This window comes from Lampetra planeri, chromosome 78 (genome assembly GCF_965212315.1).
Source record: "Lampetra planeri chromosome 78, kcLamPlan1.2.h2, whole genome shotgun sequence".
NCBI lineage: Eukaryota > Metazoa > Chordata > Hyperoartia > Petromyzontiformes > Petromyzontidae > Lampetra > Lampetra planeri.
In genome coordinates this window covers 977,303-1,003,830 of record NC_136183.1, presented here as the reverse complement: position 1 = coordinate 1,003,830, position 26,528 = coordinate 977,303, and the positions used below count along the sequence as shown (strand labels likewise).

General features: G+C 45.9%; 1 protein-coding gene across 1 annotated transcript; it reads left to right on the top strand.

Moving 5' to 3' along the window:
• The first annotated feature begins 23,402 nt into the window (after positions 1-23,402).
• On the top strand, positions 23,403-26,041 carry LOC144738219 (uncharacterized). The gene is made up of 2 exons (XM_078621216.1): positions 23,403-24,718; positions 25,838-26,041. The coding sequence occupies exons 1-2, from the start codon at positions 23,534-23,536 to the stop codon at positions 26,039-26,041; spliced, it is 1,389 nt and encodes a 462-aa protein (XP_078477342.1). The 5' UTR covers positions 23,403-23,533.
• Positions 26,042-26,528: the final 487 nt, after the last annotated feature.

The following is a 26,528-nucleotide window of genomic DNA, read 5'->3' as shown; positions in this document are numbered from 1 at the left end:
CCCTCTACGGGGAGGAATTCCACCTATCTGTTAGAGTTTTTAACAGACAAAGAGACAAGAAGTCACAGCTTCTCGAGACGCTGGCCTTCCTCAAGAGATGCCGAGATAACAAGGTAATACCCATCGCTTTCACACTCACATCCGCTGCTGTGTCCTCACCGAACTCCAAACAGATCTTATTTAAAGCCAGCCTATCACTAATCTCGGAGAGAATAAGGTTACTCCGATCTGAACTCGATAATTTAGACAAGACTCTCTTACAAACACATTTAATGTTAACACAAAAAATGTCACCTTCTGATTGGAACCACGTTGATAACATGACTTCTGCTTCTGCTGACTCACTGTCAGCCAAATGCAAAGCTAACCTGATTTCTAAATTCAACCTCCTATCTAAGAAGAAACCAGAGCCACACATCACAAAGCTGGATGTTAACAAGACCGTGATTAATCAGAGTAACATCCCAATTTCTGACACTCTAAAAACGGTACTGGCCAAAGGACTAAATTTCGCCGTCACCCCTAAATATATACCAGTAGAGGATATGATTTCCCAGATTGATGTAGCCCTCAGAGGCATAGGACACATCCATGCGGATGTAGCAAGAGCTGAAATAGCTACTATTCTTAAGAATGCTAAGAAACCCACTAGTAACATCAGCAAAAACGAACGCTCTGAACTCGCGGACCTAAAAAAGAGAGATGATATAGTCATCCTCTCGGCAGACAAGGGCAATGCCACGGTCATCATGGATAAAGATTCATACAACAACAAAATCCTGGACCTTCTTAATGATGGGAGTTACTCCAAAATTAAAAACGATCCCACTAAAAGGCTAACGACGAAAACCAACAGTATCATCACGAGTTCGACCTCCCTAATCGAACCAAGCAAACGTCCCTCTCTAAAACCATCGGCGGCAAGACCTCCCAGACTCTATGGTCTTCCCAAAATCCATAAGGAAGGCACCCCGCTACGACCCATTGTGTCGACGATAAACTCTCCTACGTACAAACTAGCCCGTTTTCTATCAGATACTCTGCTCCCTTTCACAGGCAAGACCTCTTCAGCAGTACTCAACTCAACCCAATTAGTCTCTATGGTTAAGGACATGGTACTATCTCCTGATGACATCCTCGTCAGCTTTGATGTAGTATCTTTGTTTACCAAAGTCCCAGTACCGGACACCCTAACAATAATTGAGGACTTAGTCCAACATGGATTGAATTCTGATGCACCTGCGCTGGTTAGGCATTGCCTCACCAACACCTATTTTACCTGGAATGGCACCTTCTACAAACAGAATGAGGGTACCCCTATGGGCTCCCCTTTGTCACCAGTTATAGCCAACATATTCATGGAAAAGTTTGAATCAGACGCCATCCAGACATCCACCCTGCGTCCTTCTTTGTGGAAGAGATATGTGGATGACACTTTCGTCATCTGGCCACATGGCCTCCCAGCATTGAACCACTTCTTGGACCACATCAATTCTAGACACCCATCCATCAGATTCACCATGGAAGTGGAGAAAGACGGTAAACTACCATTCTTGGATATTCTGTTTGAGAGGAGTCCTGACGGTTCCTTGGGACATTCTGTCTACAGAAAAGCCACCCACACAGACTCCTACTTGAAACCGGATTCCCACCACCACCCATCTCAAAAGAACTCTCTCATCAAAACGCTATACCACAGAGCACATGGCATTTCTAACAAACACCACCTGACCGGTGAATTAAGACATGTACATCGGGCCCTCAGGATGAACGGATACTCTGACCGTACTATCCGCCAAGCTGTCTCTCCCACCACACAGAAACAGCCACATGAAACTCCGACCAAAACCATCACGTTACCATACATAGCTGGCGTGACCAAAAAGATCTCCAAAATTCTAAACAAACATAAGATCCAAGTCCGATTCAGTACAGTGCATAAAATCCGTGATCTGATTCCATCTGTGAAGGATGTCGTTCCTGACTTACAGTATCCTGGAGTCTACAAATTGAGTTGCATTTGTGGTGATTGCTACATTGGAGAAACGAAACGTCATGTTTCTGATCGTGTCCGCGAGCACAAGTCAGATCTGAAACACGGCAGAACTGATTCTTCTGCCGTGGCCGATCATTGCTGCAACTCGGTGGGCTCTCATGAAATTGTCTTTTCCGAGACCAAGGTTCTCTGCAAACCTCCCGGCTACCATCAAAGGTTTGTACACGAAGCCATACAAATATACAAACACAGACATAATTTCAACCGTGATGATGGGTACAAACTTAGTAATCATTGGAAAGATGTTATCAACCACGCAAAAAAGACTTAATCACAAATTTTTTGGACCATCTTATCTGACAGGCACTATTTTACTGTACTTTACCGAGTGTTAACATCCCCAGTTATTTTAACAGTACTCTCTTCATTGTTCAGCCAGCATTGGTATAAACATGGGCATTTTCGTTCTTTTGTCTATCATGTGTATCAGACCCCCCACTCCCCCTCTCTCTCCATTGTGTTGGCGTGTGTAGTAATTGGCCGCTTGCGCACAAGCGCTTCCACGTCCGTCGCCCACCCTTTTGGCCTCGCCCCCCCCCCGCCCCCCCCTCCCTCCCGATACGTTCCATTCATTGGCTACCATAGTCTGATGAGCTCCCCCTAAGTTTGTACCCATCATCATTTTCGTTCTTTTGTCTATCATGTGTATTAGACCTCCCCCTCCTCCTCTCTGCCCATTGTGTTGGCGAGTGCAGTGGCTGGCCGCTTGCGCACAATCGCTCCATTGTGTTGGCGTGTGCAGTAATTGGCCGCTTGCGCACAAGCGCTTCCACGTCCATCGCCCACCCTTTTGGCCTCGCCCCCCCTCCCTCCCGATACGTTCCTTTCATTGGCTACCATAGTCTGATGAGCTCCCCCCTCCCTCTCCCTCCCCCCTCAACTCGCTTTTAAGGGATTACATCTTGAATCATTGCCTCACTTGATACAGCTAATCTGGCTGTGACGGTCCCACCTGATGACGGAGACTTGTGTTGCCTCCGAAACGTCGTGATTTTTGTTTTTATTTTATTTTACTTTCTACGTGACTTTACCGAAAAAACCTAAGAAGATGATTCCTTGCAGTCACGAAAGCTTCAAATCTAGAATTAATGCCCTCTACGGGGAGGAATTCCACCTATCTCTTAGAGTTTTTAACAGACAAAGAGACAAGAAGTCACAGCTTCTCGAGACGCTGGCCTTCCTCAAGAGATGCCGAGATAACAAGGTAATACCCATCGCTTTCACACTCACATCCGCTGCTGTGTCCTCACCGAACTCCAAACAGATCTTATTTAAAGCCAGCCTATCACTAATCTCGGAGAGAATAAGGTTACTCCGATCTGAACTAGATAATTTAGACAAGACTCTCTTACAAACACATTTAATGTTAACACAAAAAATGTCACCTTCTGATTGGAACCACGTTGATAACATGACTTCTGCTTCTGCTGACTCACTGTCAGCCAAATGCAAAGCTAACCTGATTTCTAAATTCAACCTCCTATCTAAGAAGAAACCAGAGCCACACATCGCAAAGCTGGATGTTAACAAGACCGTGATTAATCAGAGTAACATCCCAAATTCTGACACTCTAAAAACGGTACTGGCCAAAGGACTAAATTTCGCCGTCACCCCTAAATATATACCAGTAGAGGATATGATTTCCCAGATTGATGTAGCCCTCAGAGGCATAGGACACATCCATGCGGATGTAGCAAGAGCTGAAATAGCTACTATTCTTAAGAATGCTAAGAAACCCACTAGTAACATCAGCAAAAACGAACGCTCTGAACTCGCGGACCTAAAAAAGAGAGATGATATAGTCATCCTCTCGGCAGACAAGGGCAATGCCACGGTCATCATGGATAAAGATTCATACAACAACAAAATCCTGGACCTTCTTAATGATGGGAGTTACTCCAAAATTAAAAACGATCCCACTAAAAGGCTAACGACGAAAACCAACAGTATCATCACGAGTTCGACCTCCCTAATCGAACCAAGCAAACGTCCCTCTCTAAAACCATCGGCGGCAAGACCTCCCAGACTCTATGGTCTTCCCAAAATCCATAAGGAAGGCACCCCGCTACGACCCATTGTGTCGACGATAAACTCTCCTACGTACAAACTAGCCCGTTTTCTATCAGATACTCTGCTCCCTTTCACAGGCAAGACCTCTTCAGCAGTACTCAACTCAACCCAATTAGTCTCTATGGTTAAGGACATGGTACTATCTCCTGATGACATCCTCGTCAGCTTTGATGTAGTATCTTTGTTTACCAAAGTCCCAGTACCGGACACCCTAACAATAATTGAGGACTTAGTCCAACATGGATTGAATTCTGATGCACCTGCGCTGGTTAGGCATTGCCTCACCAACACCTATTTTACCTGGAATGGCACCTTCTACAAACAGAATGAGGGTACCCTATGGGCTCCCCTTTGTCACCAGTTATAGCCAACATATTCATGGAAAAGTTTGAATCGGACGCCATCCAGACATCCACCCTGCGTCCTTCCCTGTGGAAGAGATATGTGGATGACACTTTCGTCATCTGGCCACATGGCCTCCCAGCATTGAACCACTTCTTGGACCACATCAATTCTAGACACCCATCCATCAGATTCACCATGGAAGTGGAGAAAGACGGTAAACTACCATTCTTGGATATTCTGTTTGAGAGGAGTCCTGACGGTTCCTTGGGACATTCTGTCTACAGAAAAGCCACCCACACAGACTCCTACTTGAAACCGGATTCCCACCACCACCCATCTCAAAAGAACTCTCTCATCAAAACGCTATACCACAGAGCACATGGCATTTCTGACAAACACCACCTGACCGGTGAATTAAGACATGTACATCGGGCCCTCAGGATGAACGGATACTCTGACCGTACTATCCGCCAAGCTGTCTCTCCCACCACACAGAAACAGCCACATGAAACTCCGACCAAAACCATCACGTTACCATAAATAGCTGGCGTGACCAAAAAGATCTCCAAAATTCTAAACAAACATAAGATCCAAGTCCGATTCAGTACAGTGCATAGAATCCGTGATCTGATTCCATCTGTGAAGGATGTCGTTCCTGACTTACAGTATCCTGGAGTCTACAAATTGAGTTGCATTTGTGGTGATTGCTACATTGGAGAAACGAAACGTCATGTTTCTGATCGTGTCCGCGAGCACAAGTCAGATCTGAAACACGGCAGAACTGATTCTTCTGCCGTGGCCGATCATTGCTACAACTCGGTGGGCTCTCATGAAATTGTCTTTTCCGAGACCAAGCTTCTCTGCAAACCTCCCGGCTACCATCAAAGGTTTGTACACGAAGCCATACAAATATACAAACACAGACATAATTTCAACCGTGATGATGGGTACAAACTTAGTAATCATTGGAAAGATGTTATCAACCACGCAAAAAAGACTTAATCACAAATTTTTTGGACCATCTTATCTGACAGGCACTATTTTACTGTACTTTACCGAGTGTTAACATCCCCAGTTATTTTAACAGTACTCTCTTCATTGGTCAGCCAGCATTGGTATAAACATGGGCATTTTCGTTCTTTTGTCTATCATGTGTATCAGACCCCCCACTCCCCCTCTCTCTCCATTGTGTTGGCGTGTGTAGTAATTGGCCGCTTGCGCACAAGCGCTTCCACGTCCGTCGCCCACCCTTTTGGCCTCGCCCCCCCCCCCGCCCCCCCCTCCCTCCCGATACGTTCCATTCATTGGCTACCATAGTCTGATGAGCTCCCCCTAAGTTTGTACCCATCATCATTTTCGTTCTTTTGTCTATCATGTGTATTAGACCTCCCCCTCCTCCTCTCTGCCCATTGTGTTGGCGAGTGCAGTGGCTGGCCGCTTGCGCACAATCGCTCCATTGTGTTGGCGTGTGCAGTAATTGGCCGCTTGCGCACAAGCGCTTTCACGTCCATCACCCACCCTTTTGGCCTCGCCCCCCCTCCCTCCCGATACGTTCCTTTCATTGGCTACCATAGTCTGATGAGCTCCCCCCTCCCTCTCCCTCCCCCCTCAACTCGCTTTTAAGGGATTACATCTTGAATCATTGCCTCACTTGATACAGCTAATCTGGCTGTGATGGTCCCACCTGATGACGGAGACTTGTGTTGCCTCCGAAACGTCGTGATTTTTGTTTTTATTTTATTTTACTTTCTACGTGACTTTACCGAAAAAACCTAAGAAGATGATTCCTTGCAGTCACGAAAGCTTCAAATCTAGAATTAATACACGTATTCACCGTTTTCGAGATGCACATCAAGATGGACAACGGCAGGAAACCGATCATGGATCAAGAAGCTGAAGATTCTCCATATAGCCTCGTTGCTGCTTATGTAGCGGCCCTGTTGAAACTGTCGAACCTCGTCCAAATTTTCAGTGCCTCCAGTGACCTCAAACACAGCTTGGTCGCTGCCTTTGTAGACATACTTGCAAATGTATTTGATAGCCTTCACAGACTGACAATATTCGACATTGATGTGCGCATGGAACATCTTGCACAAAATCGGCGAGTATGGCACAACATATCGGTTGTCGTACGTAAAATGTTTCCCACGGATAGTCTTTTTGAATGTATGACCACCATGGTTGGAATCTCGTCTTCTGTACAAAGGATACCCTTTGTCAGTTTGTGTTTCGACCATGAATTGCCTCGGGTAGCGCTTGGAACAAACGCCATTTAGCATGCACGGTGAGTAAGGATTGTCCCTTCCGCATGGACCATGAAGCAAGTTTGTAGTGACAGTTGTGTACAAAGCAGGGTCGATGTTGGAATCTGGGATCTCAGCAGTGATAATGAGATCCACTTGATTCGGGCGTATTTTTTCTGCCAACCAAACCAAGATGTGCGCATGGGGTAACCCACGCTTTTGCCATTCCACCGAATACATGTGGCAAATGGTGTCACCAAATATCTTTCCCTTCCAGATGACTTCCATCATTTTTTTAAGCTTGAGATGAAAGACCCGAGCGATCACATCGTGACGATGTGTAGGTTTTTGGTTTTGGAATAGATGACGTTGTATTTCCTCCCACTTGGGGTTGCATGTGAACGTAACAAAAAGATCAGGTCGCCCGTACTTGCGCACATACGCCATGGCATCTTGAGCGTATTTGTGCATGTGTCTGGGGCTACCAGTGAACGTAGCAGGCAAGACGACACGTCTCCCAATTTGAGTAGGATCCGCGTCTGCCTGATTCATCGTGTCACACAAATGGAAGTAAGATTCACTCCGCAATTTTGTTTGGTTGTAACGGATGAAGTCCAATCGTTCAGATTCAATTTTGGTGTACATGTCGACCACGAACTGATGGAACAATTCACGATAGTACAGCAATAGGTTCTTAGTACCGTCGCGAATCATGAGCATGTAGCAGTAGAATTGCATACATGACACCTTTTTAGCACTTTGCCCTCCGTTTTGATAGATATCAAAGTGATAACCATCATGTCCGTTCCAAAAAATCAAGGGGTACTGCAGTGGATCATACGTTGGATTAAATTCGGAAATCCGCACCAGAACACCGCTTGATTTCTCAAGCACAATGTCCCTTCTCTTTCCGTTTTCTCCACAGATGATAACTGCGACGTCGGGTGCCGTTGGTGCGTTGTACCGCCCACGATGCTCATCCCCAGGTGTTTTGTCCCCACGAATGATCAAGCGCTGGCCTGGCGTAGTCAAATTCCCAAGATGGTTTTTGAACTGCCGCACCAACTCGTTGTGGTCATTAAGCATGTCTTGAAGCATCACAACCACCTCACGGTCCTTGGACCGATCTCGTTCGTTCTGAACTGTGAAGCTCAATCGAGCATCGGTGGCGGTGTCGATAGCATCGCAAAAATAAATCTGCAAGAACTGAGGATTATTATCACCGAAAGGCAACAATGACCCTATTCTATGGTACACTTGACCCTTGACGCGAAACGTTGGCATAAAGCCCCCTGATCCTTAACGTCTGCACCAAAGCTGGTCATCTGAAATGCAGAGTTAAAGCGCCGGATATTGTTTTGGAAATGCCGATCCAAGTCTCCATTCCCGTACAACAGTTCAATCAACGGCGAAGGGGGTTGTGGCAAAGCAGGCAATACGACCTTGCCACTTGCACAAGATAGACCCTTGGGTTCTCCTGCAAACGTCAAAGCAGTGCATTGGACACACCGCTTGTCCATGAGACCAAGTTGGAGAACGCGCATATCGGCATATGGGTCGTGGGGTGAATAGACGAATGCCGCGCCAATTAGGTCTCGATAGTTTGTCGAGACCTGGACAGCTCTGCGCTGCGCATCGTCAGCGCGTCGTGCTGAGAGCTGGCGTTCATCTTCATTTTGCCGTGCCACGGCAGTTCCCTCGCGATCCACTCGGCGTCACGCTTCACGCTCTTCGGTGCTTTCGTTGGCACGTGCGTCCGACGTAAGTTCGCGGTCGCGGAGGCGGCGCGCCTCGCGTTCTTCGTCGGTTTCGTTAGAACGTGCGGCCGACGTAACTTCCCGGTCGCTCTGGCGTCGCGCGTCGCGTTCTTGATCGGTTTCGTTAGCACGTGCGGCCAACGTAACTTCCCGGTCGCTCTGGCGTCGCGCGTCGCGTTCTTCAGCGGTTTTGTTAGCACGTGCGTCCGACGTCACCTCGCGGTCGCGGAGGCGTCGCGCCTCGCGTTCTTCGGGGGTTTCTTTGGCACGTGCGTAAGACATGAGCTCTTGTTTGCGTTGGCGTCGCGCCTCGCGTTCATCGTCGGTTTCCTCGGCACGTGCGTCCGACATGAGCTCTCAGTTGCGTTGGCGTCGCGCGTCGCGTTCTTCCTCGGTTTCCGCGGCACGTGCGTCCGACGTAACCTCACGGTCGCGTAGGTGTCGCGCCTCGCATTCTTCGGGGGTTTCGTTGGCACGTGCGTAAGACATGAGCTCTCGGTTGCGTTGGCGTCTGGCTTCAAGTTCTTTGGCAGTAGCTTGGGTGCGCAAGCGCGCCTTGGCAATTGCTTTATTCTCGCGGCTTTGTTGCAACGCTTCTGCCGTTTGCGCCGCATGTATAAACGCCGCCCGTTCACGTTTTTGCTTTTTTTGGTGTTCGGTCATAACGCGCTTTGGTGCAGGTATGGAGGCTGTTTCGTCGGTCGTTGTACGGGCTTTCTTGTTGGCTTGTTTAGTTGTCGTGGTTTGCGCTTTACGCTTTCCCTTGCTTGATGTAGACATGGATACTTGTTTTCTATGGAATAGAAAGGAACTTAGAATTAACTCCAGCAAGTTCACACGTGCGTGGGAAAACACGACCAATAGCGCTCAACGCAAAAGCGTCAACACGAATTGTCGGTTGACAGTCGGGTTGTAAATCCCTACCAATGGGGAAACCCAACTGTAGTTTAGAGTCGTGTTGTAGTTCCCTACCAATGACGCAACACGACTATGGCGCTGTGAAAATAGTGTTGCGTGCCCCCCATTCATGGGGTCCGAACGAAACGTTGACCTGACGCCTTTCAGTATGACCAGTCTGTTTCCACCTTGCGCTGTTAACACGTCTCTGCCATTGGCCATACAACTCAAGTTGTAGACGGTTGGCTCGGATCATTAACTTTATGTGAAGTCCGGTTCGCTACAGGAAACTATAGAGCGACGCAACACAAAATTCCCGGACACATGGAAAATGAGTGTGTACCGGCTTGGGGATCCTTGAGATATCCGTAAGTCCGGAAGGTAAATGTGGGCAAAGCCATGGTCCAGAAAACGCACAGTTGGCCGCACCCCCCTCCGGAGAAGTTGATGTGGCAGGACATCACGGCAGTGAAGAATTTAGCAGAGCGTTTAGTGTATTTTTAAAGCATTTATAAGGGTAAAAAAAATGTTCCCCTCACTACCAGCGTGCCACTTGGCATGAGCCGTCTCCCCCACGAAAGGCGCGTGAGTTGGGATGGTCATGCACATGAATAAATAATAAGTATAAGCCGTAAAAGTAAAGTTTTTCACTCAAAATTCTTTATATGCGTGGCAGCGAACTTAATATAAAAGATTTTAAAATATATTCGCCTGTGAAGGACGCGGGGATCGATCCCGCAATTTTTGGCATGGGAAGCGCCGAGCGGCGCGGTGAAATTTATAAATAAAGTTGAATATCACTAAATCCATCATTAAACCACTTTAAAGGTGACGGATAAAAAAACTGACATGCCTATTCCCATCGCGGGGCACGGGACGTGCCTCCCGGCAAATCCCTCGCAAGCGAGCGTACACAGACGGACAGACAATTTTAGAGTACGACGTTTGGCTGGTAATTGCATCCAGCATAAGCGAAACGTCCTACTCTGAAATGGTAATTGTTGTGGTTTTACGCTTGAGCACACCGGTGGGCTAAAGCAGTGAACTATTAGTCTTTTATCAACGGGACACTTTTTTACTGATTGGCCGTGTGGGTTGGTGGAGGGTTACAACACATTAATAAATAAGGCCATATAAAGCCAATAAGGTTGTTTTTGAATAATGGTCGCGAAAGCGTACGTGTTACAAAATGACTCACTTTACTTATTAACCAGGTTACAGTCTACATTATAGACTGGCAGTACAACCACCCAGCTTAATAAGCAGGCTACAGTGTACATTATAGACTGCCAGTACGCTCACCCAGCTGAATGACTGTTTGTACAGTGAACATTTAAAAAATCGATTCTTGGCGCGTCCGGTTTAAAAGTAATAACACAGTTGTTTTTTCATCAGAAATGGTAATTCTTGTGGTTGAACGCTTGAACACACCGTTGGGCTAAAGCAGTGAACTATTAGTGTTTTCTGAACGTGACACTTTTTTACTGATTGGCCGTGTCGGGTGGTGGAGGGTTAGAACACATTAATAAATAAGGCGATCTAAACCCAATAACGTTGTTTATGAATAATGGTCGCAAAAGCGTACGTGTTACAAATTGACTAACTTTACTTAAGAACCAGGCTGCAGTCTACATTCTAGACTGCCAGTACACTCACCCAATTTAATAAGCAGCCTACAGTCTACATTATAGACTGGCAGTACGCTCACCCAGCTTAATGACTGTTTGTACAGTCAACATTTAAAGAATAGATTCTTGGCGCGTCAGGTTTAAAAGTAATTACACAGTTGTTTTTTCATTGCTATGTAATGTTTGAAAGTTTTCATAAGATTTTCAATACAATACTGTCTAATCGCTATAATTTTATTATGTACCGACCCTATAATAGTAATAGCACACATTGTGATGGGGGGGGAGTGAAAAGGACGTGAAACTTTGAATTTACCTCACAGTCGCGTGCCGGGTGTCGAGGCCTAGTACCGTGCAGAGCCTCCGGCCTCGCCTAAATTGGCCACCCGGGTGAGGCTGGGTACGGGTGCCGTTCCCCCCCCCGCGCTACAATAATACTGTGTAATCGCTATAATTTAATTATGTACCGACCCTATAATAGTAATTGCACACATTGTGGTGGGGGGGGAGTGAAGAGGACGTGAAACTTTCATGAATTTACCTCAGAGTCGCGTGTTAATGCGTGCGCCTATTTTTAACGGGAATTAAAAATGGCGTCCACCCCGCGGCTACTTGTTGCCAGGGGCAACCGCCGTCCAATGAAACTGCGTATGGTCCAGCGACACATAGACACACACACAGACAGACAGACAGATTCGCGATTTTATATATATATAGATAACACTGTGTGGAAGGTGCCTGTACTTTTGCTCCATACAAAGCTTTGAGTGTCCATCGTCAATGTCTAGTCCATCTGAGACCATCCCTCTCCCTGCCATACTGGCATCGCACCGGCCCCTCACCCTTCATCCTGTGGATGTTTGACGCACAGGATGGCACCACTTAGCCAATTCGAGTTGGCCTGAGTGAGTTCGTGGGTCACACAGCCACGAGGTGCTTGTTTTGTTTACACAACCCCTGGGCCTGGCTCTAGGGGTGATATCAATATAGAATATAAGTAAGAATGCTCCCCAATAGACTCCCCCTGGAACTCTACCAGACACGTCCCACTGGGCGAAGACCCCGGGGCTTGCCCAAGACTATGTCGCTCGGCTGGCCTGGGAACACTTTGGAATTCCCCAGGATGAGCTAGAGTCTGTCGCCAGGGAAAGGGAGACCTGGACCACCCTACTCAGCATGCTGCCACCACAACCCTCACCAGGACAAGCGTTTTCAGAAACTAACGAACACAGCTGTGATTCGTCTAGTTTTACACGAGCCCGCTCACCATCATGAAGGTCCTTAATGATCGTGAGCAGAGAGTCAGGGACTCGAACATCACGAAGAACAACCCAGAGCCCAGGCCTACTGATGGTATCATAGGCCTTGACCAGGTCAATAAAGCATAGATGCTCCCTACACCTCTGTTGTAGCAGACTGACAGAAAATATGGCATCTGTGCAGGACCGCCCTTTCCTGAAACCGCATTGGGGCTCTGCAAGCCTCTCCTCGGCGTGCCTAGCAAGGCGATGTTGAATAATTCTTGCCAGGACCTTTCCTGGCACACAGGAGTGAGATGCCCCTGTAGTTGTTAGTCTGTGCGGTCCCCCTTCTAAAGAGGGGGACCACTAGGGCATCCTTCCAATTCTGCGGAACCCATTCAGTGTTCCAGACTGTTGTTATGATGTCATGTACAGTGAGGGAAAAAAGTATTTGATCCCCTGCTGATTTTGTACGTTTGCCCACTGACAAAGAAATGATCAGTCTATAATTTTAATGGTAGGTTTATTTGAACAGTGAGAGACAGAATAACAACAACAAAATCCAGAAAAACGCATGTCAATTTTTATAAATTGATTTGCATTTTAATGAGGGAAATAAGTATTTGACCCCTTCTCAATCAGAAAGATTTCTGGCTCCCAGATTAGGAGCACACTCTTAAAGGGAGTGCTCCTAATCTCAGCTTGTTACCTGTATAACAGATGCCTGTTCACAGAAGCAAGCAATCAATCAATCAATCAGATTCCAAACTCACCACCATGGCCAAGACCAAAGAGCTCACCAAGGATGTCAGTGACAAGATTATAGACCTACACAAGGCTGGAATGGGCTACAAGACCATTGCCAAGCAGCTTGGTGAGAAGGTGACAACATCTTAGTTCTTTCGGTAAAGTCACGTAGAAGGGAAATAATAAAATAATACAAATAAAACATAATTAAATTATTCTCACGACGTTTCGGCCACAACGCAAGCAGCCGTCCTCAGGTGAAGAACAGGTCTGTCGGAAAGACAGCGTCTGAATGAAACACCACCAGGCTTGGAGCGTATATTTAAGCTGGGTTGGAGGGGGAAGAGCGCCTTGACAAAAGAATTTGCATATCAAGAGGAATTTAGCATATTTATGGGAAATGCAGATATTGGATTAGTCATTACTTGTGGAATGCGTAGGAGGTGGGCGGGGGGTTTCAAAGTCATAATATGCCCGTGCATTATGCAGGATTAGCAGCATCAAAGGGAGGTATTAGGGTTAGCATTAATAAAGGGAAGGAATGTTAATAGTTTGGAGCTGCAGCAACTAAACCACCACGTAAAAAAACTAAAGTATAAACTACATCAGTATCATCAGTATACTAAATATACTCTCCAATAAGCTGAGCTACTAACAGTAAGTAATACATTACATTTCTATGTCGCAAAAAATATAATATGCTTCCAGCTAAACTTTTTTCTCTTACATCACACGGGTCTACCCTGTACTATATACTGCCATAGACAAACCCAACATTAAATTATATACTGTATTACTATACACCACCCTATACCTTAGACTATACATTGTAATATTATACTATGTATTATTCTACCCACCCTACTGTATACCACACTGCTGTATATTCACTATACACGCGACGGTCAATGGAATAGTGTATAGCAGATTGTATAATAATAAATAGTATAAAAGTGTAATGTTTAATACAATGTAAAAGGTAATATATAGTATCGTAATTGACTTTGAAACCCCCCGCTCACCTCCTACGAATTCCACAAGTAATGACTAATCCCATATCTGCATTTTCCATAAATATGCTAAATTCCTCTTGATATGCAAATTAGTTTGTCAACGCGCTCTTCCTTCTCCAACCCAGCTTAAATATACGCTCCAAGCCTGGTGGTGTTTCATTCAGACGCTGTCTTTCCGACAGACCTGTTCTTCACCTGAGGATGGCTGCTTGCGTTGTGGCCGAAACGTCGTGAGAATAATTTTTTTTATGTTTTATTTTTATTATTTTATTATTTCCCTTCTACGTGACTTTACCGAAAGAACCAAGAGGATGAATCCCTGCAGTCGCGAAAGCTTTAAATCGAAATTAAAGGTGACAACAGTTGGTGCGATTATTCGCAAATGTAAGAAACACAAAAGAACTGTCAATCTCCCTCGGCCTGGGGCTCCATGCAAGATCTCACCTCGTGGAGTTGCAATGAAAATGAGAACGGTGAGGAATCAGCCCAGAACTACACGGGAGGATCTTGTCAATGATCTCAAGATTGCTGGGACCATAGTCACCAAAAAATAATTGGTAACACACTACGTCGTGAAGGACTGATATCCTGCAGCGCCCGCAAGGTCCCCCTGCTCAAGAAAGCACGTATACATGCCCGTCTGAAGTTTGCCAATGAAAATATGAATGATTCGGAGGACAATTGGGTGAAAATGTTGTGGTCAGATGAGACCAAAATGGAGCTCTTTGGCATCAACTCAACTCGCCGTGTTTGGAGGAGGAGGAATGCTGCCTATGACCCCAAGAAGACCATCCCCACCATTAAACATGGAGGTGGAAACATTATGCTTTGGGGGTGTTTTTCTGCTATGGGGACAGGACAACTTCACCACATCAAAGGGACGATGGACAGGGCCATGTACCGTCAAATCTTGGGTGAGAACCTCCTTCCCTCAGCCAGGGCATTGAAAATGGGTCGTGTGTGGGTATTCTAGCATGACAATGACCCAAAACACACGGCCAAGGCAACAAAGGAGTGGCTCAAGAAGAAGCACATTAAGGTCCTGGAATGGCCTAGCCAGTCTCCAGACCTTAATCCCATAGAAAATCTGTGGAGGGAGCTGAAGGTTCGAGTTGCCAAACGTCAGCCTCAAAATATTAATGACTTGGAGAAGATCTTCAAAGAGGAGTGAGACAAAATCCCTCCTGAGATGTGTGCAAACCTGGTGGCCAACTACAAGAAACGTCTGACCTCTGTGATTGCCAACAAGGGCTTTGCCACCAAGTACTAAGTCATGTTTTGCAGAGGGGTCAAATACTTATTTCCCTCATTAAAATGCAAATCAATTTATAACATTTTTGACATGCGTTTTTCTGGATTTTGTTGTTGTGTTTCTGTCTCTCACTGTTCAAATAAACCTACCATTAAAATGATAGACTGATCATTTCTTTGTCAGTGGGCAAACGTACAAAATCAGCAGGGGATCGAATACGTTTTTCCCTCACTAGGGCAGTCTGCACAAACGCCACCTTCAGCATTTTGCTTGGGAGATCATCTCTGCCTGGTGCCTTTACTGGTTTCAGACTCTGGATCGCCTTCAGTACTTCCTGAACAGATGGCACCTCTGCCAGCCACTCACACGGGGTGACTTCTACCAATATTTGAGGCATCGCAGCCTCAGCAGGGTCATCTCCACAATGCTCAGCAAGTTTGCAAAGCTGTTCCTGGGGGTCAGAGATTAGGTCACCACTCTTTCCCCTAATGAGGGTAATAGGTGTGGCGCTGCAGGTTGCTTTTTTGATGGAATTAAAGAGCGATTTGTGATCGGGGGCCATTGAGGCAGACTCCATCTACTCAGCAACCTGCGACCACCACCCATCCTTGCAGTGCTTCACGGCTCTCCAAACCCCTGAGCGAAGGCTGCGGTATGCCTCCTCATTCTCCGACGTGGGATGCTGTAGGCGATGAGAGTGGGCCTGTCGCTTTTTCTCAGCCAGCTTGAACACCTCTGTCAGCCAGGATCGCTGGGGAGGTCTGGACCGTGTACCCAAAGCAGCCATTGCAGCTGCATGAGCCACAGTCCTAAACCTCGCCCATTTCCCCTCGACATCAGGAATAGTGGGGGACGATGCCAATCCCAACCGCAAGGGAAGATTAACTTCTCACTTGCAAATTTCATCAGCTGGCTGAGACAATGCCACAAAGGGCTTGAATGGGGTCCTGGGTGTACACCCACCACTGGAGTGGAAGAATGGCAGGCGCATCTTACAGATGACAAGTCAGTTTCAGTTTAATTTATTTGGTATTTCCCTGTGAGCCATTCAGCTCTTGAATCGGGTGCAACCGCAACAAACAAAAAACAAAAACACGAACAAGAAAACATATTCAAGTGACTATGCGCAAACAGAAACATCCAGTAAAGAACAGCAAAATCTTCCAGAAAGCATCGTACACCAACGTTGTGTGCAAAAATCCCAGTGGGATGCAAGTCAAACAACAACCACAGGAAAACTTATATTAAAGCCATCAGTCTTAACTCCGTACTACAGCAAACAAACATGGTCAAACCAAATAACGTTTTCGAAATCACAAAATAAAGCCATAAAAGCAATGTAACAGTGATCATAGGAACTGTGACCGAAATTTCACAATGACATAAAACAACATGGCAATAGCATTCCAGACCCTGGGGGCATCAATAGCAAAGGCCCTTCCTCCAGTTTTTGTACGGCAATAAGGAATGTGAAGCTGGTAAATGAGCGAAGACCTTAGGTCACATACTTTTTCTTCGAAACAGAGAGGGGAACCAGCAGGTAGTCTGCAGATTTTTTTGTAAGTACATCGTGAATAAATAAGATCTGGTGCACAAGCCGTCGAACGTTAAGAGATGTTAAGTTTGACCCAATGTAGAGATCACAGTGGTGAGTCCTATATTGACAGTTAAATGCATATCCTAAGGCCGAGTGATAAATTGAGTCAAGCTTCTTCAGTACAGTACTGTGGGGCTGATTTATATACGATGTCACAGTAATCAAGTAGAGGCAGTATGGTAGATTTGATCAAATTCCTAACGGGAAGCAGTGCTTGTGTCGATACAGAAAACCAATTGTTATTTTTGTCTTTTTACCACTATAATCAATGTGATCTTCAAAATTCAGTTTTGAATCCAGGATGACCCCAAGATACTTATAGATCTTGACTTGCTCTATTTGATCATTATTTAAGGAATGTAATTGGGGGAAAATAACTTCCCGCTTTAGTCCTGGTGAGAAGCATAGCACCTTGGTTTTGGAGGTATTCAGGACTAGTTTAAGAGCAACTAGCTGATGTTGTAGTTTGTTGAAATCACCCTGGAGCTTAGCAATCACGTCATCTGGAGAGCGGCCAGCAGTAATCAGTATCGTGTCATCTACAAAAGATTTACCCTGGAATGATTTAGATCAGTGCCCAAGTCATTGACATAAAGAGAGAACAAGAGGGGGCCGAAGGATGGAACCCTGTGGAATCCCTTTTGTTATCTTAACACTGACCTTCAACCATCTGTGAATACAGTTTGGGTGCGAGAAAAGAGGTACATTTTTAACCATTCTACTGCGTGTTTGGAGAAACCGAGGCAACTTAGTTTACTAAGCAGGGTGTTGTGGTCGACTGTATCAACGGCTTTGGACAAGTCAAGAAAAAGACTGGCGCAGTACTACAAATTATCAAGGCTACTAATGCAGCAGATGTGGTGCTGTATTTTTTTCGTAACCCAGATTGTTTTCGATGTAATAGATTGTTGTCGGACAGAAAACTGTTAATTTGGTAGTTCAATAATTTTTTTAAAACATTTGTCAACGGGGACAAAATTGGGATTGGTCGGTAGTTATTTGGATCATCTTTAGGGCCCCCTTTGTAAAGTGGACGAACATAGGAATGTTTCCATTCTAGAGGTACTGATGCTTCTTTGATGGACCGGTTGAAAATATGGGCTATAGGTTTATATATTATGTGACCAACAGTTAGCAGAGCAAAGACGGGAATACTATCTTCTCCGTTAGAGGGGAGGACCCTTTGAGGTAGGACAGTTGTTTCAGAACATTACTTTTGTGGATTGGCTGGAAACTAAATTCGTTTAATGTTTGGACAAGGGTATAGGAATTTGCATGAGCAGGGGTGACTCCCAGTACATTATCAAAAAGGTTACCAGCTTCAGAAAAATGAAGGTTAAAATTGTCAACAATTTTTTTGGGCTCTGAAAAATATTCCCCATTTCGGTCAAGCTCAACGGGCAGATTATCTGTTTTGGATGCCTTTTCGATATTTTTTTTTTGTTTTCCAGAAGATCCTGTCACTTCCACGTGATTCCAGGAGAGTGGAGGAAAAGTAGGCATTTTTTGCATGCCGTGTTTTTTAAAAATCCTGCATTATAGCCAGTCATTGACCAAACACATTTTCTGAGCACATGCCCAAGCCTTGTCCCTAGTTTTCATGAGCTTAGTAATCATATAAACGGAGCATGTTTGTTAATAATTTGGAGAAACGTGTATCTGAAGGTCTCCCAAGCCGTAGTCAGGTTTGGGATATCACAGACCTTGTCAATATCCGAGTGAAGCACATTATTAGTAAATGCCTGAATGCTAAAGTTTCTCTCAGAGTGCTTCTCAACCAATTTAGGGGGGGCTTTGGGTCTGGCTGATGATCTCACCCCAAATATGAAGGAGTGATCACTAAGGTTATTAGCCAGAACACTAGTCAGTGCGAATTGTGAGGGGTATTTGTCAATATGGACGTCTAGCAGAGATGACTGTCCCGGATTTTTTAGGTTGGGTCTTGTGGGGATATTTATTAATTGAAACAGGCTAAATTAATCTGCAAAATTTGTGACCACGGCCGGTGGGTTTAGCCAATTCTAATTTAGATCACCCACAAACTATTTCACCTTTCGGGAGGCCCCCAAGAAGCTCTCTCGGTGCAGACACAGCTTCAACATCCTTCCCACTAGGCAGTCTATAGCAGCACACTACCAATATCTGTTGATTAGTTGGGAGAGTTATTCTGAGAGCCAGACCTTCAAAGCAACATTTTTTAAACAAGGAGTGAGCTGGTGAACATGCAATAGCATTATGAACATAGATGGCAATTCCACCTCCTTTAGATCCTCGGTCACGCCGAAAAAGGTTGTAGTTGTCAATCGTAATTTGCAAGTCATTAACGGCAGGAGTGAGGAATGTTTCTTTTAGGCAAAAAATGTCCCGGTCCAGATTTGCCACTTCAAGTTTTAGTTGACTTCATTTAATCACAGGCCCTCTGATGTTGACATGTAGAACACCGACACCTTTTCTGCCAGAAAAATCTACAGGATTATACAAGTTCTTTACATTTGTGCCAGGATGAAGCTCAATACCACCCAGAAACAAGAAAAGTAGAATTAATAGTCTGCACAGGTATTTTCTGTGAAAGGATGAAGAGCGGCGAACCTTGGACAAATAGCAGCAGCTCGCAGTTGGTAATGTTTTTAAGAGCAGAATGAAGTTTGGAAGGAGTACTGGTGAAGTAATGGGACAAAGATAAAGTTAGAAGTGTCTATAAGCTGTTTCATTAGCAAGTGTAGTGGAAAATTGAGCAACAAGTATGGACGCGAAGTTAGGCGGGTATCCGTTTGTAGAGTTGAGTGTGGCACTAGATATAGCTGGGAGGGACAGCAGTAGGATACACAGCAGGAGAATTGCCATCTTTAAAATATCAGGGTTGCACACAGTTTAACACACAAGCGAAAAGAAAAACATATATATACTTGTAGGCCGAGCGTTGAGAAATGTCTTGCCGCACTCGTCACACATACACGGCTTCTCGCCCGTGTGCTAGAGTTTTTGGAGGAGCTTGAGGGAGAGAGCTAGGCCGCAACCTCGGTGTGGGTGGTGTCTCTCTCTCCATGCATCGCACTTTCGCCGGCAGGGATATCCAGGCAAGCAGGGGGGTACGTGGGGAGCGTGAGCTAGGCCGCAACCTCCGTGTGGGTGGTGGCGTCTCTCTCCACGCAGTGAACACCGCCACGCGTCAGCCCTGACGGATTGCAGCCGCTGCCTCCGCCCCACCCGTGGCACAGCTGCAGCTGCAGTAGTTTTTGCTGCTGTACTCATACCCCCACAGTGATCGTGGTGAAGAGTGAGGCAGTTGTTTCGAATCCTCAACCAAGCATCCTCAGTTAAAATCTCGAAGATGTCGGCGAGTTGACAGCGTGAACATTAGAACATTAGAACAAAGAACAAGTTTAGTTTGTCGAACATGTAGGCTTTATCCTTTAGCTGTATCCCTTTAAATTGAGTTTATCCTTCCCCATGCTGCGCCACTGCTTCCAATCAGCGGGGGGTGGGGGGTGAAGGGGTATGCCTCGGCCCAATCCAGGCAAGGCCTCGCTCTCTCACTCGTCGTTAACTGTAAGCCACACTGCTTAGGCAGTGGTGCACAAGACAAAAACTTAAACACGTTTGGCAATATATATAGATGCGACGTGTCCGCAAATGGGCCTTCCTGACAGCACAACGCACAGGGCATGGCGTCTCGATTAAACCCCCCTGCACCCGTCAATCTCAATTTAAACACAATTTAGACACACACACAGTTCACTCACACACACAGCTCACTCACACACACTCAGCTCACTCACACACACTCACACACAGCTCACACGCAGCTCATTCTCATGCACAGCTCACACTCACTCACGCAGCACAACTCACACACCACTGCACACGCCGCCGCCATCCTGAGACGTCGATGGGCAGATCAGCTCCACGGTAGGTCCTGGTGTCAAGGACATGGGTCCGCATCCGCTGTTCCGTCACTATGTAGTCCAGAAGATGTTCTTGCTTGGACCCGGCATGCATCCATGATGTTGTGTTGATGTGCCGATGCTGGAACAGCGTGTTGGTATTTACAAGCCCATGGGCTGCACAAAAATCGAGCAGCCTCCTACCGTTGTTATTGAGCTGATCTGGCCCATGCCTTGCAATCACTCCAGACCAGGTGCCAGCATCATGACCAACTCGGGCATGGAAGTCACCCAACAAGATGACTCTATCCTGTGGGGCCACTTGAGCTAGCACCTGTGACAGGAGGTCATAGAAGGCATCTGACTCATCGCACACACACACGGACTCTCACAGACACAACGCACATACATATATGGACTCACACCCACATGGACGTCCCCACGCACACACGAACTTTTATATAGAGTAAATAAGTTTGTAAATAGTTTTTTTATGTACGTGACTTTAGCACTACATTTTTAATTTAACTACTTTAAAGTTGACGGATGCGAAAATGGAATAGCACTGGCTCACTTACAGGGCTTATGGCGTGGTACCTGGGTTCTTTTTTTTTTTAACCAAATCCTTCGCAAGTTTTGTACACAGACAGATACACAGACAGAAATAATGACGTTTATAGGTCAGATGTTAATGATCCATGTGAAATGCATGTGTATTTAAGAGTTTATCTTTGTGGTGAGCTGTAGCGCAGTTATTTCACTGCATTATGAACTCAACAATTAGTTTGATTATCGCCGACCGCAAACATGATTGATAACACTGCGTAACAAAAAGAATTGTCCCTGCGTAGTAAGTGTTATTTTCTAATTGCTTATGCCTCAAAAGTACAGAAAATGGCTATTATTCCCACAAACTTTGCTTTTGCGACCAAGACAGTGATATTTTGAAATGTACCTATTTTCAATGAGTAAATGTGTTCATTTGTGTCATTCCTTAACGTAAAGTCCTGGTCACAAAAGGAAAGTTTGTGGGCATAACCAATAAAAAAAAATAACACTAGCCATCCAGAGACAAAAATTGTGTTACATAGTGTAAGTGAAAGCTGAACTTATTGTGGGCCCCTGCTATGTTGATTCATCTTGAATTAATTACATGGTGAAGTGAGGAAGCATTAATACTGAGCAGATGAAGGTGGCCAGGCATGGTTCTGGACACACCACCACCACCTTTTTACCATGCGAGTGTGTGACAGTGTCAAGTTTGTATTTGCAGTAAAGTATATTAACTATTGAACATGGAGGTTAAATCAAAACAATAGTTTAATTTAGTTTTCCTCTAGGACGTTTTGTAAGAATGGAAACAGTCAGGAAAATATCTCAGCACATATGCAGCTGAAGTTAGATCTGTTCATCCGAGCATTCAAGCAAATCCACCTCGAAGTTTCGATTGAACATTCATTTATGCATTTCGGTATAATACAAATAGCATTATTTTCAACACACTTTGTTATTATAGCTGAATTTTTCTTAAATATTCTTTTCATAGCTAGACAGCCGAAATTGTGTGTGTGGAGTTTTGGGTAAACATTCATTTTGAAGATACTAGAGCATCCAGGCATATTTATGACCATTGACCCTCCCATTGTGTGCCTTAACAGCCCGCGTGATGAATTGGGGAATTATTTTCACTATATCATGAATTCTAGATTTGAAGCTTTCGTGACTGCAAGGATTCATATTCTTAGGTTTTTTCGGTAAAGTCACGTAGGTAAAAAATTTAAATTAATGAAAGTAAAATAAAAATCACGACGTTTCGGAGGCAACACAAGCTTCCGTCTTCAGGTGGAACCGTCACAGCCACGACAGCTGTATCAAGTAAATGAGAAATTACAAGAGCTACCACTCCGTATATATAATGGTTGAAGAGGGGAAGGGCCAAGTACGGCACACTTTTTATTAATATGGTAAGGTGAGGCTTAAGACTAAGAATAGACTGCATAACAAAAGATTGAGCCTTTGTTATGGAGAGGTGCGGTTTGTGACTACGCCTAGCCTACATAACAAAAGTGTGAAAAAAAGAAAAAACTAAACCTGGTAAAACAAAACTGGCTGTCTATCAATAACCTGTAATAGTTGTCTGTCAAATAAGATGGTTCAAATAAGTGTAGTTAAATCTTTTTTGCATGGTTAATCATTGGAAAAAAAAGATTTAACTACACTTATTTGCACCATCTTATTTGACAGACAACTATTACAGGTTATTGATAGACAGCCAGTTTTGTTTTACCAGGTTTAGTTTTTTCTTTTTTTCACACTTTTGTTATGTAGGCTAGGCGTAGTCACAAACCGCACCTCTCCATAACAAAGGCTCAGTCTTTTGTTATGCAGTCTATTCTTAGTCTTAAGCCTCACCTTACCATATTAATAAAAAGTGTGCCGTACTTGGCCCTTCCCCTCTTCAACCATTATATATACGGAGTGGTAGCTCTTGTAATCTCTCATTTACTTGAGACAGCTGTCGTGGCTGTGACGGCTCCACCTGAAGACGGAAGCTTGTGTTGCCTCCGAAACGTCGTGATTTTTATTTTACTTTTATTAATTTAAATTTTTTACCTACGTGACTTTACCGAAAAAACCTAAGAATATATATCATGAATATATGAATAAGTATAGATGTGTAAGTCATGTGTGACTGTGTATATATGCATTCCTCTGTGCCTTGATACTGACGTAGATGGTGTGGATATGTTTTTCTGTCTGCAGCTGACGCTTCCTCTGACTCTTCCTCTGCAAAATTGGTCTGATGGAGCAAAGGGACTCAGCGCAGCTTGGTACAAGAAGGAAACAATGCGACCAGTGTGCAAACAGCACGGATCGTACTGGAAGTTTGACACAGCACCAGACAACTCACACAGGAGAAAAACCATTCAAGTGCACTGTGTGTGACAAGGCATATGCACAGTCATCAACTCTTCAGATCCACCAGAGAACACACACGGAAGAGAAACCTTTCAAGTGCAATTTCTGTGTAAAGGTATTTTCAGGTTTATCTCCTCTGAAACGACACCAGATAACACACAGGGGAGAGAAACCCTTCAAGTGCACTGTGTGTGAGAAGGCATTTACAGAGTCATCACATTTTAAAATACACCAGAGAACGCACACAGGGGAGAAACCCTTCAAGTGCACTGTGTGTGGAAGCGCATTTGCAGCGTTATCAAATCTTCAGACCCACCAGAGAACACACACAGGAGATAAACCCTTCAAGTGCACTGTGTGTGAGAAGGCATTTGCACAGTCATCACATCTAAAAACACACAAGAGAACGCACACAGGAGATAAACCCTTCAAGTGCACTGTGTGTGTAAGCGCATTTGCACAGTCATCAATTCTTCACGACCACCAGAGAACGCACACAGGAGAGAAACCCTTCAAGTGCACTGTGTGTGAGAAGGCATTTGCAAAATCATCAAATCTTCAGAGTCACCAGAGAACGCACACAGGGGAGAAACCCTTCAAGTGCACTGTGTGTGAGAAGGCATTTGCACAGTCATCAAATCTTAAAAAACACCAGAGAATGCACACAGGGGAGAAACCCTTCAAGTGCACTTTGTGTGGGAAGGCATTTGCACAGTCATCACTTCTTAAAAGACACCAGAGAATACACACAGGGGAGAAACCCTTCAAGTGCATTGTGTGTGTGAAGGCATTTGCACTGTCATCACATCTTCACAACCACGAAAGAACACACACAGGACAGAAACCCTTCAAGTGCACTCTTTGCAGGAAGGCGTTTGCACTGTCATCACATCTTCAAATACACCGGAGAACACGCATACATCAGAAGATCCCCAAGGAGCGGAGTCTGAAATTGGCTTGTGAAAGTCCAAGTGCTGCAATGAGCCCATCCCTGCTGAAAAACGAACCAGAATTTAATTCCAGCTTGGACGCAATTAAATGTATCAAGGTGAAGAGCGCAGAAGTGAAGGTGAAATGTGAAGAAGTGATGGTGAAGAGCGAAGAAGCGATGGTAAAATGTGAAGATGAAGATTCAACTCCACATCGATGGAGGCAACGTGAAGCAGGAGGAGAATTCTGACTGTGAGGCTGAGCGAGGCAACTCCCAGCAGTTTGTGGAAGTGGAGGTGTGGGTGGACTTCTTAGGCAATGCAAAGTCAAATGGAGACCCGGTAGATGTGTAAGTTTGAGACAATGAAGCTCCAATAGATGCACCTTTGTCACAGGCCTTTTAATTAAAATAACGTGAAGTTGCACACTCAATTCCTAGGTTCAACCTGCAGAGTAAGAGCAGCCAGTATTTGCGGACCTGTGGGTTGGGTAGATCTGTAACCAGGAGTTAGAGCCAATAAGCTCCAAAGCATTCTCTATGTTATACTATGTTATAATAATTTTAGCATTTATATGGTGCTTGCTTAATCTCCTCAGCAACTCAGTTGTTTTGTATCATCTCATCACAGACACTCGAAGAGCATGTTGTATATGTAATGCGAGCGTAAATCGGGTTGTTGCTGGGCTCTGGCCCAATCACACGGCCCGGAGTATTGGGAGGCGGAGCCTGGTCTGCGGAGCGTGTGAGAGGGGCCACCGTTCACCTCGGCTCCCAATGGGAGGCGAGGTGAATGGGGGCGGAGCCAGCAAGGGCAGTATGGGAAGGCCGGATCTGACGATCCGGTAGGCGAGGAGTCAGGGTCACGTGGGGGGAGAGGATATAAGTGGGAGCCCGGAAGAGATCGGGGTCAGTTGGGGAAGTTAAGAGTCTGAGCCACGTTGGGTGGTGAGAGAGATCCGCGCCATCGGCCACGTGGCCGAAGGACCTCAGCACGCCGTCGGCCAGCGGTGTGCGGAGTACGGGAGTAGAGGAGCTAACGGAGGAGCGTGCGTGGCACGCGAGAGGAGACACTGGTCCCTTATCAGGACCAGCGGGGTGTGAGGAAGAGTGGAGGAGCTGACGAGGGAGCGCGTGCGAGGCGCGCGCGAGATGTCGCTGGTCCGCGGAGGAGACCAGCGGGGTGCGGAGAAGAACCTAAATAAAAGACAAGCGGAGACCAACAGTGCCTGACGGAGTCTTTTATTACACTGGGGTCAGAAGTGCTTCGAGATGTCAAAACATCTCAAGAAAAAGAATATACCTACGCCATCTTCAGAAGACGAAGAGGACCTTCCTCCGGCGGTGGCGATCCCGACCATGGAGGGCGCGGGCGAAGTGGCGGCGAGCGACACGACAGGAGTACAAGATGTCGTCGCGGCGTCCGGGCCGTCTGCGTTAACGAGCACCGAGGACGGCTGGTGACACGTGGCAGACCAGCTTGATTCGCTACGGGCCATTTTGCTGGATTTAGTCACCCTGGTGGCGCCTGCGATGAAGCCGGGACAGCCACGCGTTGGGCCTTCAAGCGGGGAGCCATCGGGTGGGGCCGAGCCGTCCGCCATTGGGGCCTCTGCGAGGCTTCCCGCCCTTCCCGATATGCAGCAGGACGCTGCCATCTTGGGTGTGGCCGTGGCCGAACGGCGGGAAGCCGCCATCTTGTCACCGCCACATGGGACGCCTGCATCGGAAGACAGCAGCTCGGGGACTCGCAGCCATCGCCTGACGACGATTAAAGAATTCTCAGTTGGAGGAGATTGGAGCGCATTTGTGTGGCGTGTTGAGTCGGCCGTCCGATCCGTCAAGTGGACGGATGCGGAGGCCTTGGAAGTTCTGCCGACGCTCCTGGATGACAAGTCTTTGAAATTCTTCTGCTCCATCGCGGCCGTGAAGAAGGCGACACTGAAAGGGG